The 15,927-nt window shown below is 39.6% G+C and overlaps 1 protein-coding gene across 2 annotated transcripts in view; it reads left to right on the top strand.

Annotated features, from left to right (window-relative positions):
• Positions 1-14,759, top strand: part of B3GALT1 (beta-1,3-galactosyltransferase 1) — a 95,014-nt gene extending 80,255 nt beyond the window's left edge. The window contains exons 4-5 of one of the 2 annotated variants that reach the window (XM_045480085.1): positions 9,778-11,000; positions 11,709-14,759. In XM_045480085.1, the coding sequence (XP_045336041.1) occupies positions 10,007-10,987 (981 nt within the window). In that variant the 5' untranslated portion in view covers positions 9,778-10,006 and the 3' untranslated portion in view covers positions 10,988-11,000; positions 11,709-14,759. The other variant, XM_045480084.1, reaches the window with a different exon arrangement.
• Positions 14,760-15,927: the final 1,168 nt, after the last annotated feature.

A 15,927-nucleotide genomic window follows, 5' to 3' on the forward strand; every position in this document is an offset into this window, starting at 1 on the left:
TTGAAAGTGATGCCAGGGTCAAGAGGTTTTGTTATTGTTATTCTCGTCATTTTTCTAAGCCCTTCTAAAGACAAAGAGCCAATGGTAATGGAAGGACTGAAAATGCCAAATAGTGCATTGAAGAGCCTTTCATCAAGTGGGTTGAGAAATCATGGACTGGTGTGGAATTCCTGATCAGTGAAAATTAATGTAATTTTGAAACAAGAGAAATTTTTAAGGAGGAAAATGTTTCCCAAGAATTTTATGGCAAAACTACAACTTGAGGTTTCTTCTGTTGACTGTCAATCCTGTGCTTTCTCCAGGAGGCCAAATTGTCTCAGTCGCTTTGACGATGAGATCTTACCCCACAAAATTTAAAGGCTCAGGAGTAGGAATAAAGATTGCAAATGATTGTGGAGAGCTGATGCAGTGGGGAAGAGAGAATGGTAAAGTGACAAGAATGAGAGTTGAACCTCAGAGGCCTTAGGCGGGGGGGATTAATGTCTTGAGCCCTGCCCATGGAATCCAAGTGAGAAGAGTCCAGTGTAGCCGCAAACAGATTCAAGAGCTATGCAAGGTGGATTGTGGTGAAGAGTTCAAGGTGCCAGTAGGATGAAAACTGGCAGGCTGGGTCTCTAACCATTGGGGAAATAAGAATCATTAGCAAAAAGGGAGTTATGAAAAGAGGGGAATGTGTAGAAAGGGAAATCTCTAACACAAAATAGTGTCTGGTGAGGGGAAGCTGAGCAAGTGTTTGGTAAATAGCTTGTGGGGAGCAACACTGGGGATTGGCGGAGGTAAGGACTGTGAAGAACCAACACAGGTGACTGAGGATATTGGTGAAATCCAGGGCAGCATTTGTCACCTCACTGGCCAGGAGGTACCAACTTCAGAAAGTATACACAGAATCACAGATTTCAGAAACAAAATGGTTTGGTTAAAAAGCTACTCTGCCAAACAGAACTCATTGTCACCCAGGCTTTCCTTTGGGTACATCTCCAGAGCAATTCATAAAGCTAACTCTGATGCTGAAAATTGCCAAGTCCCTTAAGTTGAGTGATGAAATGATCATATGCTTTGTAATATGACATTGTGGATAAGTTCTGTTACGACCTTGACAAGCCTATGAAGAAAAACTGGTAAATCGTGAATTGGCTTTGTCCTGAATATCTCTAAAATACTCATGGTATAGCCACTTGAGCCTGTCCTAGTGGACATAGAATGTTAATTATGACTATGTAAATGCTACTCAGAGGGCTATTTAAATCTGGTAGATTTTTGATATTCTAAAGTTGTATTCGAAAAAAAATCTAGTTCTTTATCACATTAGTGCTAATAATAATCATAATATTTCCTCTAACTTGTGTATCCTTTTTTCACAGAAGTATAGGACCTCTTAATATTCACATTATAAAATGAAATTGAAACTTCTTGTGAGAACAGTCAACTGCCGAGCTTTCCCCCCGCCCCTTTTGAGTATAAGCCAAATAAGAAAACTGCTTTTGCACCAGTCAAGATGAGTTGACTTATTGCTCATTAAACATTTTATAGGTGATACCCTCAAGATTTGTCTTTTGTTTATCATGTTTATATTAATAATGATAATACTCTTCGTTCTGGTAGCAGTATTTAGCTTACAAAGTATTTTCAAATCCAGTATCTTATTTGATCCATACAATGACCTTGCAAAGTATGTCCGGATGTCATTATTCTCATTTCATTGATGGGGAAACAAAGGTAGAGAGATGCACAGAGTCCAGAGCTGATTACTAAAAATCTGGAAGTTGAATCCAGATCTTCCAGTGCCATAAGATTGCCTACAAAATAATTTCCATTGACAGCAGCTACACAAAATTACTTTTGCCTAGGAGCGCCTGGGTGGCACAGTCAGTTGTAAGCATCCAACTTCGGCTTTCAGGTCACGATCTCTCAGTCTGTGGGTTTGAGCCCTGCGTCAGGCTCTGTGCTGACAGCTCAGAGCCTGGAGCCTGCTTCGGATTCTGTGTCTCCCTCTCTCTGTGCCCCTCCTCCACTTGCTCTCGGTCTCTCTCTCTCTCTCTCAAAAATAAATAAACATTAAAAAAATTAAAAAAATTATTTTTGCCTGTTATGTGTTCTGATAAATTGATATTGTGTAAAGGGGCATTTGAGTTAGAAAAGGAAACAAAAGGAAAATAAAAATTGCAAGGTCTTTTCTGTATGATGTTATCAGTTCCCTCGTGGTACTAATGTCATTCTCTGAAATATGACCCAAAATATTACCTCTCTGTGATGGACTAGGAAATATCTCCTTAGACTTTGTAAATTTTAGGTAGCAATACACTAACATCTTTCTGGTTTCTAATAATATCCATTTATATCAGCTTCCCCTACCCAAAATAATGGGGCAAATGAATACTCTTTTTGGTGTCGCATAGCTCATCATTTTTAAATTCTCCCAGCTGCTGTTTATATGAGTAGGATGTCTTTCCTCTCATCCTCTTCCACCTCTGTAATAAAACATCATGGCGTTTCTTTCCCAGTGGAGAAGCCCTACCCAAGGCCTGACCATACTGCCAGGCTCCCAGGCTCCTATGATTAAATAAGTGATGGCTCTGCCCATCTTTAAAAATGTGTCTCATATAAGGCAGTCAAGGCACCATATCCATCACTGCAAAGGAAGCCAAGCATTTATTTAAAATAATGAGACATCCTCATTTTCATTTTTCCCTGAGAGGATTGTAGCGATGTTTAAAAATTCTCTGAATTCTAGAACTAGGGCAACACATTGATTCGAAGAAAGCTATAATCTTCTCTAATTTGAAGTGCACTTTTTTCTGCAAGGAAATAGAGTGTAGCTTTCAGAATAGCAAGAGCCCTAAGCCCACACATGAACATCCTCATCCTGACCACTCCTCTTTCAAGTTGGCCCCATTCTTCTGAGTGCAGGGATTTATAAGGACCTTTTCAACAAATTTCAAGGTATAGTGAACTGAAAGGAGAAAGGTTCAAATAATCTCTTCCAGATTTGGGAGGGAAGGGATTTCAGCTGCCAAATCATGATGAATATTACCTTTCTTTGCTTTCTGCCACTTGCTTGTTGCAAACGTTCTGTTGGGTGAGTTCAATTATGGGGTCTCTGAAAGGATTCATAATTAAATTTTTTTAAAGGAACAAATTAGCTTTTTGTCTTTCTGAGGCAGAGGAGTCAGACCGTTTACCTCTATGAGCATTCAGGGATTTCGACTTCTGTGTGTATAGTGCCTTTCACAGCCAAGGAGGCTGACTTCAAAGAGAGGCTAGGAGAGAGAGCTAGCCCTCTGTGATTTGGAGAGATAATAAGTTAGCAAGCTGTATAACATAATGGTTTATGAAATTCTTCCTTCAAGGACCATTATCTAGTGTTAATAGTGCTTTATTTCTTCCTCTCCTGTGCTTATTCAGAGCATAATTACAAGAGCGAGAGGAAGGGAGGGAGTTGGGCATCAAGATAACCATTCGCCAAATTAATGCAGCTGAGTAGGATCTCTGGCCTTTGGGGCTCGTTTATCAATTAGTTCTGTTGCGGTCTGAGTTCCTGGATTTCCCCATAGAATGAAGATTCTTTGATTTCGCTCATACACCAGCTCTGAGGAAAGTCATTTGAGATCAAAACATTTTTCAGGCAGAATCTCTTTTACCCTCCCCAGGATGGTGATGTGTGGTACCACCAACTTTTCATCCATTTCAGGAGCTTTTCATAAACACAAGTGGTTGGCCCTTTCTCTCCCCGCCTTCTCTTTTCTTTATTATTTTTTTTTTATTTTTTTTTTTTAGAATTTTTGTCTTCCTTTTATCCCTCCCTTTTAACTGGTTAAAATTGGGTTGATTTGTTTTCAACAGGTTTATCTTTTGTACCATGTTTTAAAATGACTTCATGGATTTTAATGTTAAAACCACTTTTGTAGTGCCATATGGTCTCTGAATATTCAAAGTCATTTCTGAATAATAGGAATGCTGGTAGTTGGAGGTGACACAGGAGAATCGTCCTTATTCTCCAGAAAACAAGTCAGTTTCTCAAGAATTGTTTGACCCCAACCTTTGGGGAAAGGTGTCACAGCCCTGACTTCACTTTCCCAACTAATTATGGGTTGATTTTTTTTTTTTTTTGCAGGGGAGGTGGGGGATACCTCAAGGGAAAGAAAAAATGGCAGAAGCACAGGACTGTTTTTAAATCTGTGCCATATTCCTCATGTGGTCTTACAAAATAAATGAACTAGCTTTTTTTAATCTAAAAATAAGCCAAACTTTGTGTCCCCTTACACGTTGATGTTCCATTCTACTTTGAATGCTAATTACACATTTTTTTACCCTTTAAAAGTTAGTTTACCAAAACCCAATAATTTCCCTGCTCGAATCAAGAGCATAAAATGTGAAGAAATGAAATCTTGGGGAGCAAAGTATTTCATTTTGTTGCAATCCAGGAAAGTAGATGTGGATGGAATTGTGTCCCTCCCCCCTAAAAAGACATGGTGAATTCCTAACCCCCAATACTTCAGAATGTGACCTTGTTGGGAAATAGGGTCTTTATAGAGGTAATCAAATTAAAATGAGGTCATTAGTGTGGGCCCTAATCTAATATGACGGGTCTCCTAAAAAGGGGTTGAGGGGTAAATTGGGACACAGAGAAGGGAAAATGCTGTGTAAAGATGAAGGCAGAGATCTAGGTGATTCATCTGTAAACAAGGAGTGCCAGAGAATTGCCAGCAAATCACCAGAAGTTAGGAGAAAAGCGTGGGACAGATTCTCCCTCACAGCTCTCACAAAGAACAACTCTGCCAATATCTTCTCAGACTTACAACCTTCAGAATTGTGAAACAATAAATTTACCCAGGTTCTGATACTTTGTTATGGCCACCTTAGCAAACTAATACATATAGCCTGCCAATACCAATAACCTCCATCTCTAGAAGCTGAGGGCATTTGCAAGAGTGAGCAAAAAGGCCACAAATGGGAAACATGAAGCCAAGAAGATCCAAAAGACAAGAGAAGAGCAGAGTTCAAAAACCAAAAAGAAAGTGTTTCCTAATGAAACACTAACCCCAAAGAGCCAAGCAAAGAGCCAAAAAGTTAGTAAAAGACTCAATGACTAGACTGAAGAGCACAAGACTTTCTATTCTCAGCTCAAATGTCACCCTTCAGAGAGTGACCGATTCATCTAAAGTAGCTCCCCTCTCACCTCTGCTCAGTCTCTATCCCATTGCCTGACTTATTTACATCAGCTGCCGCTACCTGAAACTATTTTTGTATTCGTTCATCATGCGTTTATTGTATGCCGTTTCCTAGAAAGTAAGCCCCCATCTGTCTTACCAGAGTGGAGAGCAGTGCCTGGCATCTCTGCAGGCATCAGGTGTTTCGCACCTGGCATTAGGTGTTTCGCACGTTTCTCATGGACAAATGAAGTAGACTTGAAAATCAAAGGGAAATCAGAACATGGAGATATTATATTCCTTGAGACACCAGAGAGTTGGCGGGGCCTGGACAGCCTTGCCCATGGGTGCAGGGAAGCTGGAATGACTGCAGGCCCCTTCAGTGACAGGGCATAGGGAATCAGTGCTGACTCCTACCTGCCTGAATAGGATGGAGAGTGACCGAACTTGACACCCAAATTATGCACAATTCACCCAAGAGATTCTGCCCACTTGCTGCAGGACTTACTTCCGGCCATACAAGAAAAAAATTTTGGCAACTTAGGGGCTTTTTAAAAAATACACTACTCAAAATAACAGACTATCCAATGTGATTTCTAGGGGAATCAGGAGCTCCTTAAATTGAAAATTCTGCTCCATTAACTTCCTGAAAGGTGAAGGTGGGTAGCTCCTGAAGGGTCTTGTGAATGAGGTAATCTGCGATACAGGATGGCTCCTGGGGAAGAAATCTTTCAAGAGTTCTAGAGGAAGGTTATTTGGAGGGATTTGTATTTAATGGATGACAAGTTAATGTGTCATCAGTGTCTGTGGTGGTGGTAGGACTGCTAAAAGGAATGACAAATGTTCTGTATGCAACTTTGTATTTTAATACATTAACGCGTCTGTTAAACAGGACTTTTTTTTTTTTTTTTCAACGTTTATTTATTTTTGGGACAGAGAGAGACAGAGCATGAACGGGGGAGGGGCAGAGAGAGAGAGACACAGAATCGGAAACAGGCTCCAGGCTCTGAGCCATCAGCCCAGAGCCCGACACGGGGCTCGAACTCAAGGACCGCGAGATCGTGACCTGGCTGAAGTCGGACGCTTAACCGACTGCGCCACCCAGGCGCCCCTAAACAGGACTTTTTTAAATCTCATGAAACTAAAAGAACCCCCCAGAGGATTCCTCTTTGTGACATTCAGCTCCTTTCTCTAGAACTTTTCAGCTCACGTTTTCTTTGCCTTTTAGTGGACTTTTGCCTTCGTGTTTTCCAGGAAGAAAACAGAATTCTCTAGTGAAAATCCGTACAGTGCATTTGCTAAACCAAAAAACTGATCGCAATCCTGTGTTCAGAAGAATCGATTGACGTGTGTGACCTGGACCCCAAATCATGAGCTGATAAGCTGACATAATCCTCTCCTCACCACTAGAACCTGTTCTTTATATCATAATACTATCTCCCTGTGTAACAACATTTCCCTCAGAAACTCAAAGGATTGGTGATGATCGTTAACACGTATAATGTGTTTGGAAATAATGTAGATTTTATTTTTGTCCTTATTTTAGCTTAAGGCTACCGAGGCCCAGAAAGCCTCACAGCAAGTTAGGATTGCTCAAGGAGTAAAACATGGACATCTGGCCCATCACTAACTCCTTCAATCAACATACATAAAATCATGCTTTAGAGTTAAATGCAGCATGCTACTACTCTCTCTTACCTTTCCTTATATTGCTATCTGTTCCAGAGGTATATTTTTGTGTTCGTTTGGCCACCGGAGACATGTGTTTTCTTGTAAGCAAAAAGGATGTTTTTTAACACCCCTCGCTGTAGGTGCACGTTATCCTTGGCTGCTCTTCAGATCCTAGGCTGGATCTTTTGCCCATTTCCAATCCTGTTTTTATTGGTGATAATTTGCATTTACTGGTGACCAAGATGTAACTAATGCTGTGCTTACTTTTGTTCTCATGTCTGAAAAAAAGTCAGTAGTAAGAGCAATTCTTGCAGTGTGTGAGTATGAGCCCATGTGTGTGTTTGAGGACATCAGAGAAAGGGGAAAGCAAAGTGTGTCTGAGCCTCTTCCACAGTAGCCACTCTCTCTCCCTGCCCCCAGCTTTAATGTACTCTTTGCAAGACATCAGTTTTTGGTGATCGAGGATCTTCACAGAATCGGTGTCATGCAGTGTGTAACAAACCAGAATGAACTAGGCAAAAATTCCAGCTGCAGACATACATCTAAGAAAATAAATGCACAGATTGCTGGAAGAAGAGCAGCATGAGATGCTCCCTGCCACCCTCATTTTCCTGTGCAAGATTTTGCCTGTTGTCCTAACAGGCCTTTCAAAGCTCGAGATGACTACTCAATTATTCATTCACTAGCTGTGTGATCTTGAGTAAACTACTTAATATCTCTGAGTTTCCATTCTCTCAACTGTAAAATGGAGGCAATAACTCTCTTGTAACATCATAAGGAATTAAGCTCCATACAATACAGGCTATGGAGTGCACAGCACGTAGCCTGATGCCTGGTGTACTACATGTATTTTATTTTGTTTTGTTTTGTTTTGTTTTGTTTTGTTTAAGTTTATTTAAGTTTATTTATTTATTTTGAGAGAGAGAGAATCGTAAACAGCCTTAGCCCAGAGCCAGATGCAGGGCTCAATCCCATGACCGCGGGATCATGACCTGAGCCAAAATCAAGAGTCAGGTGCTCAACAGACTGAGCCACCCAGGTGCCCCTTTATCCCTCTGTTTTAATCATTTACATGAAGTCTTTCCTCCTGGAATATGAGCTCCTTGAGGAGAAGTACGGGTTCTATTTCTGTTTTCCCAATGCTTTACATGCACCCATGTGATTAGTGGCTCAAGAAAAGAACTTGAGAGGAACCTTTTCCAGTGACTATTTTTGGTATACCAGCTTAGTGATAGGTGACTCACACTTCAGTCGGAAGGTATGGAAAGTGACAAGGGCTGTATGATGATCACGGTAGGCTTGTAAGAATCAGATACTAAGCCCTGGAATAATGAGGGAGAAAGTTTGGTTGTGATTACCATCTTGAGACTCACTCATATCCCTTTGGCATTCAAATGGAGTCCATGTCTGTATATTCCACGTTGAGAAACCCTTCTCTATACTCCACTGCTGGGTTTAAAGTATCAAAGCTTGCTGCACATCACATCCCTTTTATCAGCTCTGGTGCACCTTAGAGTGGACATTTCCTTCAGGAGCCAAGAATAGTGGAGCTTATATTTAGAGAGTACTTATTACGGGTTGGATGAAGGTGTGATTATGCCTGGAGTCATGCTGCTTGATACCATTCTAATATTCATTTAGTTAGAATGGTAACCACACTGAGTTATTGCTGGTCTCATATGGATCATATATTCACAGTCAGCCCTTGGCTTTGACAAGATGATGTGTATTATCTCTGCTATTGCCCATCACTTCTTTTCATTGCATTATGAATATTGTGCATGGAAGCATGATTTTCCATCTATAATCACAGTTGAGTCCTTTCAACACAGTCTGTATGTTTAAGTGCATAGTTTTCTTCAAAGCAGACTTTGTTGAAATTGATATCCATTATCTGCTATCTCCGTCTTCCAGGGATACCATGTTTTGCTCTAACTGGGAAGGAAGAGACAGTTTTTATTAACATGAATAGACTTTGTAGCCTGGCATGTATTGCTTTACTGGTGTGATAGCAACTCAGGTTCTAGAAAGAAGTAGCATTCTGAAGGACAACTTTTTAATTTGAACACCAATTAAAGTGTTGTGTCCATCTTCATTGGATTTGTGGCCCTAAGCTCAATTGTGTCTCTCATTATACTCCTGCTATGTTTACTGACAAGTGTAACCACAGAAAAAGAATTGAAAGGGGCCAACGTAATTTCATCAAGGGAACATCAGGGTGAATTGTTGAAAACCACAAAAAGTGATACCATTTAGATCAACTACAAAATGCATGCTGCCAGCTGTCTGAAAGGACACTTGGGTGATGGTGTCCATGCCTGAAGAAAAGGCTCTTCTTCATAGGATGCCTCCTAGAAAACTGATAATAAGGGACTATCATTTGTGAAAGCCCAAGTTAGGGAAAAGTGAGGAAAAGTAAAGAATTACTTGTGAGTCAGAGCCTAGAGAGACCATTTTAGCAGAGATTATCCAGTGGCGATGGGCACATTTTCAAACACAGGGCTAGAGAAAGCAAAGAGATGTTGAGAACTGATTATTTCATCAGAATTAAGTGAACGAAAGCTCAGACTTGGAAATGTGGAAAAGAGATACAAGGCCCTATGTGAGACTCTCCTGCTTGAAAGAAGCCTTTAGTGTCCGAAGGTATTTAACAGCAAAGAAGTCCTCTTGTGACGAGGGAAAACTCGTTTTAATTACTAATGTTCAGTTTACTTCATATTCTTCTAGAGTTTATAATCTAATATTTATTAATTGGGTATAAATATACATAAATAATTTCTATCAAGGGGAGAAAAAGGAGGCTGGTTGTGTTAGGGAGTTTTCAGTAGTGGTGGAAATGAATGATTATGTTTTTTATTTTAGTCACCATGGGTAATTCTAACACCCTTATTCTGTTTATGTGGGGATGTAAAGTAACTGAATAAATCTTAATGAAAACTGTGTTTTATTGATTTTGCAGAGTTAAGAGGAAGACTTGGGAGGGATGGAACCTTCCAACAAGTTTGGAAGAAAGTAGAGGGAATGCAGAGATGCCAGACTGCCACGAAGACCCATGGACAATCCCGCACTCACGCTTCTCTATCGAACTTTAAGATTTATTAGTAATATGCTGCCTTTGCAAGATGAAAAGAAACTAATGCCAAGAAGGCATATTCTTCATTATTTGGAATAGACGTGCTCTCAAGACAATGGCTTCAAAGGTGTCCTGTCTATATGTTTTGACAGTCGTGTGCTGGGCCAGTGCCCTCTGGTATCTGAGTGTAACTCGTCCCACTTCTTCCTACACTGGCTCCAAGCCATTCAGCCACCTAACAGTCGCCAGGAAAAACTTCACCTTTGGCAACATAAGAACTCGACCTATAAACCCACATTCTTTTGAATTTCTTATAAATGAACCCAACAAATGTGAAAAGAACATTCCTTTCCTTGTTATCCTCATCAGCACCACCCACAAAGAATTCGATGCCCGCCAGGCAATCCGAGAGACGTGGGGAGATGAGAACAACTTCAAAGGGATCAAGATAGCCACTCTCTTCCTCCTGGGCAAGAACGCTGATCCTGTTCTGAATCAGATGGTGGAGCAAGAGAGCCAAATCTTCCACGACATTATTGTGGAGGACTTTATTGACTCCTACCATAACCTTACCCTTAAGACATTAATGGGAATGAGATGGGTGGCCACTTTTTGTTCAAAAGCCAAGTATGTCATGAAAACAGACAGTGACATTTTTGTAAACATGGACAACCTTATTTATAAACTACTAAAACCCTCCACCAAGCCAAGGAGAAGGTATTTTACTGGCTATGTCATCAATGGAGGACCAATCCGGGACGTCCGCAGTAAGTGGTATATGCCCAGGGATTTGTACCCTGACAGTAACTACCCACCGTTCTGTTCGGGGACTGGCTATATCTTTTCAGCTGATGTGGCTGAACTCATTTATAAGACTTCACTCCACACAAGGCTGCTTCACCTTGAAGATGTATATGTGGGACTGTGTCTTCGAAAACTGGGCATACATCCTTTCCAGAACAGTGGCTTCAATCACTGGAAAATGGCCTACAGTTTGTGTAGGTATCGCCGAGTTATCACCGTGCATCAGATCTCTCCGGAAGAAATGCACAGAATCTGGAATGACATGTCAAGCAAGAAACATCTCAGATGTTAGGATTTTTACCAATGTAAATACATTTCTTTTCTTTTTTAAGAAATGGGGCCTAGGGTGTTGGTATTTAACAGGTGTCACCAAGGGAAATGAACTGGCGAAGGGGTTTTGTAAAAAGGGTTTTCTTCCCACTCCTACTTTTCTTTCTTCGATTACCAATTTACAAATGTCAGGCTCTGGTCATAGAAACAATACACGAGTTTGAAGGGCCAGATTTCATTCTCAGGTCCTAAGGCATTGCATTTATCTGAAAAAGCAACTTCCTGAAAACTGCTAGGATTTACATACTGTGCATCTGAGATAAAAATCTGGTTCTGGGAAACTGAAACTCACTGTAATGTCTTCATATCAGCTCTGCAAAAATGAATAAGTAAATAGCGCTTTTTCAGAAATAATTCAGAAATAATACGCAGTCAGGAAGACACGCTCGATGTGATTATTAACATTGTGTGTGCTGTTATATTGAATTTTTACATATATTGCCATGGGACATGTACAGAGTTTGCCGTTCCAGCAAGAAATGAACTTAGGCCTGGCAGGAAGGCTGCAGTTAAATAAATGGAAATCTAAACTTGAAAATCAAATATCCTGTATGTTTGGAAGACAACTCTGCCTGCTCATCCAAGGATTAAACCTGGTCATTGGGTGGAATGTATATAAAATGCTACTTAACAAAATAAACAAGAGCTTTTTTTTTTTTTTTTTTTTTTTTTTGCCCTTTCAGAACAAACATTACCTGGTGCCTCCAAGGAGATTTTGCCAAATGTAATCTCACCTGCCTGCCTCCATACAGTGTTGCTAAGTGCATTTTACAATTTCTGACAGAGACAGGCACATGTGTAGAAATAAGTTGGAAGGAGGGCAGAAAAACAATAAATTACATGGAGAAAATACAAATTTATGTCTGCATTAAAATTAACATAAGCAAACTTAGCAATAGTATGAGATGCCACGCCCACACATTTGCAAAGCATGTGAGAGAATCTTTCAATGGGTACCAATGTTATTGGATGATTTAGCTCTGTAGGTGATAGATGTAATACTCTAACATCTGAAACATCCAAGCACCTCCAGCAGCAATGCTGTTGGGAGGCATTCTGGGAGCTCCAAGCTCTGTGACTGAGGTTCACGGGAAGGAAGGGTGGAGAAGCTTGGAATCAGTTCCTGTTGATACCATCTTTGGATACTGTTGATACTCATCTTTGCTGGGTCATGTGAGCAGGCGTCTTAACCTTGCTGTGCTTCAGTATGCTCATGTATAAAATGGATGGAAAAAACACCTACCTCACAGGTGCTGTGAGAGCAAATTGCATTTGCTAAGAATCTTGAGATCCTTAGTTTACAAGGTGCTAATGCAATGTGTCATGCGTTATGCCAAATGCTAAAATAATTCATTACAATGATGGTCATTGTAATCAGTAGTAGTAACATCAGCTTAAATGTAAAATCTGCCAAAAGAAAGATAGAATATGAACTGTTCATGCATCTGGTTCTTCTAAGATTTTTTGACTTTTCCCTGGATATCTTAGGTGTTTGGAGAAGCTTCAATTTCTCTACCATTTCTTCTGGTTTCAATGAACAAGTTTTTACTTCAGTGCATTGCCTTGATTTCCCAGGGTGCTGCAAGTGAAGGCAGCTGTGTTTCTTCAGGGAGGAGCCTCTGGCTGGAAGTGTATTACAATAAATGAATCACATGCTTTGCAAAATGTATTATATCCCATCAACTTGGATCTCAGGAAACAGTGATCTGAATTCTCAATAAGAACTTTGAAGAGTGACCGGTAAAGCTAGCCCCCCTCTATCAGAAGAACAGGCACTCAGCAAACCCCACATTGCATATCATCTATTCATTAGCAAACTTCTTTTTGTTTGTTTGTTTTCATTCAAAGAAAGCCCTGCAACTGAAAGAATATAACTTTTCTTTTAACCTGACCTTTGGAAGCATCCCTAGAAGTTGATAGCAAACAAGTAAACACAATGAACAAATGGAAGTCATGGCCTATTTCTTGAAAACACTGGATCTTTTATCCCCAGCCCCAAAGAATGCAATATGAGACAGGCCTTCCTGTCCTTCAATACATCTTCATCAAACAGCTGGACTGCCGAGTTTGATTGGAAAACAGCATTAGGTAGCCTGGGGAGAGATGGATCAGCACAAGGTGAGCCCTCTCTAACCCCCACCCCTCAACTGCTGTGAGTTCCAGTCATTGGAAAAGTCTCATGACTTTGTGCTTGGTTTGCGTTTCAGTCACATAGCTGAATCAAGCCTCTGTCTTATACTACCATTTTGCATTTACCTTATGCTCAGTCAAGGCACCTTCGCGTCAAGGAATTGCACATTACGAACATCGTATATGTACATCTATGAATTGTTTTCTGTGTGTGTGTGTGTGTATCCACTACAAATAGAGCCCTAATCTTTAAAAGGAGCAAAAATCAGAGAATCATATGTCTTAAAGAACTATTTCCTAACTTTTTTATGCTAGGTAGTGCCCATGTGACAAACATGTAAATATTCATCAAAGACCATATGTATATATTTTAAAGGCATTTTTCCCTTCTCCCCTGTATGTATAGCTAGAATCTGCTTGTTATGTACATTTTCTTCTGCATGGAGCTCGGTGAGGCAAAGCCATTTGTCCAGTGTTTCAATAGCTGAAAGCATGATTGCCCTTCATTTTTTGAATGTTCAAAAAAAAAAAAAAGTTTAAGTCAAGTGATCATGAAAAAGCTCTAATTTTCTACTTTTCTTAATTTTATGGTGCCGGCCGAATTATGGTTTCAATTATTTAAGCCATTTTTTAATGTATTATCATTTCTCTTACATAAAATAATGTTTCAATGTTGTACCAGGAGTCGTTCAGAGAATTTTTATAAAAACCTTCTGACTGTCCCCCTACCTGTTGTGTTCATTATGCATTGGATAACAAAAGGTATCAATAATTAATGTCTGTATTCTTAAATTTTCCTTTTTAAGTTTGTTTTTGGAAAAAAAGTTTTATCTTTGCTGGTTAGTTTGCGTGGCTTTGGGTCTTCTTCTATTGAACCAAATGCCAGTTTCGATATATAATATTGTATTTTTAAATAACGGGAATCAAAAAAATGAACATCGTTTTTGATTTGGATTAAAATCAGAAGAACAAAACCCCTTTGTGTGATGATATGGGGGAAACAAACTCTTTACAGAGAAGCTGAGGAAGGAGTTTTTCAGTCAAACCTCTTCTATCAAAAGACAATGGAACATTTACATAAAGCTTCTGGGATTCATTTTCTACCTTTCCTAATATGTGGGTTTAGTGGGGGAATTGATTCTGTCATTTCTTCTGTAAAGGTGAGGATAGTTTTTATAAGCAACAAAGTAACTTGTGAATGAAAGAAGTAATTTACTAGAAACGCTTGTTGATGATAATTGACATTTAGGTATATCGTTATATATGAATGATTGTTTATTTATGTATTTATTTGTCAAAATTGTACATACTATTTCGCCAAACGTACTTGTCTGTAAAAGTGCACTCTCCAGGTTTGTAGTACTATTTAGGGTTACATGGGTTGCCAATCAAGCTGCTAATCAGAATACTATTTTTTGTATCAATGTTATAACACTGAAAAATAGATGTCTTTACATTCAGTTTCTTCACCTTCCTCTTGAAATGTAAACTGTGGATTGAAAGCACGATGCCAATGTATAAGCCCATCTGTCATGAGGAAGATTATGGTTCCGTAAAGCTGATTTTTTTAAACCATTGGGACAAATAAACAGAAGGAGAACATATTTTCCACTGTGCTTCTTTTCTGGAAAAAAGCTCTTTGGCGAGATGCGATCATTAAAATTAGCTGATGCCCTGTTGTTTATCATTAACCTTCTCCGCGACCTCAATATAGGTAATAGTTCAAATCATTCAGAGCTCATCCCAAGAGCCTAATGCAGTCAACTTAGAGATGGTTTGGTCCGGAGATTATGGGCTGCCCAAGGATTTAGGAAACTGGGATCTCCCTTGACCCTTGGAGGCCTCAGGAAAGTCTCTTTTAAATTCTGACAGGTTGAACATGTCAACAAATTATAATTCAGAGAGCAGTATATTGATAACATGCTTGGTGAATTAGGACCTATTAAATCAAGATAAAACTGTCATTCTTATGTGTCACCCACATATATCTTTTGGAATATTGCATACTATTTTAAAAGTTTGCTCGTACTGGAAAAATGCTATTCAGGCATTCTTAACAGCAGACAAGTAGATGCTGATTGCTGATGCCTGACTTTGGAAAAAAGAGACTAATAGCTATTTAAGAGACAAAAGTTCCTCTTATTATCAATCCTGAATTCACTTAAATAGGTCTTTACTTTTTAATGGAAATTTAACTGGATTTACTGCCGCTGCACCTCAAGAGTTCAAAAAGTTAAGTCCATCAGGTGAGCTAAAATACAGGCGGCATAAACAATGAAAACGTAAAACATATAGATTTGTATTCGGCGTGACTTTTTTTAAAGGAGCAACATCAAGAGCAATATTGTAAAAGCCTGGTCTTAACCAGGAGCATCAGTACCAAGTGGACTTTGTTAGAAATGCAAATTCTTGGAACTTACCAGAAACCTGGGGGTGTGACTCAGCAATCTATATTAACAAGCCGGTTAGGCCATTCTCAGGCCCATTAACGTTGAGAACGCTGCTCAGGGGCTGGCCGACTACCCTGTGTGAACCACAGCCAGACTGCTGCCATCGCTCTGAGAGTGGTTTCAGGATGAATATTGGCAAAGACTCGATGAGGGGAGATACATTGCACCCCAAACTAAGCAACATGGTTTCCCAATGGTAAGAATTCTACTCTTTTCATTAGTAGATGTGTGTTGCCAAAAAATGTACTTAATTATTTTATTATATTTTAATTTCATTAGTACAGAAACTGTGGCGATCTGTTTCTTAAGCAAGTTCACAGAT

This window comes from Leopardus geoffroyi, chromosome C1 (genome assembly GCF_018350155.1).
Source record: "Leopardus geoffroyi isolate Oge1 chromosome C1, O.geoffroyi_Oge1_pat1.0, whole genome shotgun sequence".
Lineage (NCBI taxonomy): Eukaryota > Metazoa > Chordata > Mammalia > Carnivora > Felidae > Leopardus > Leopardus geoffroyi.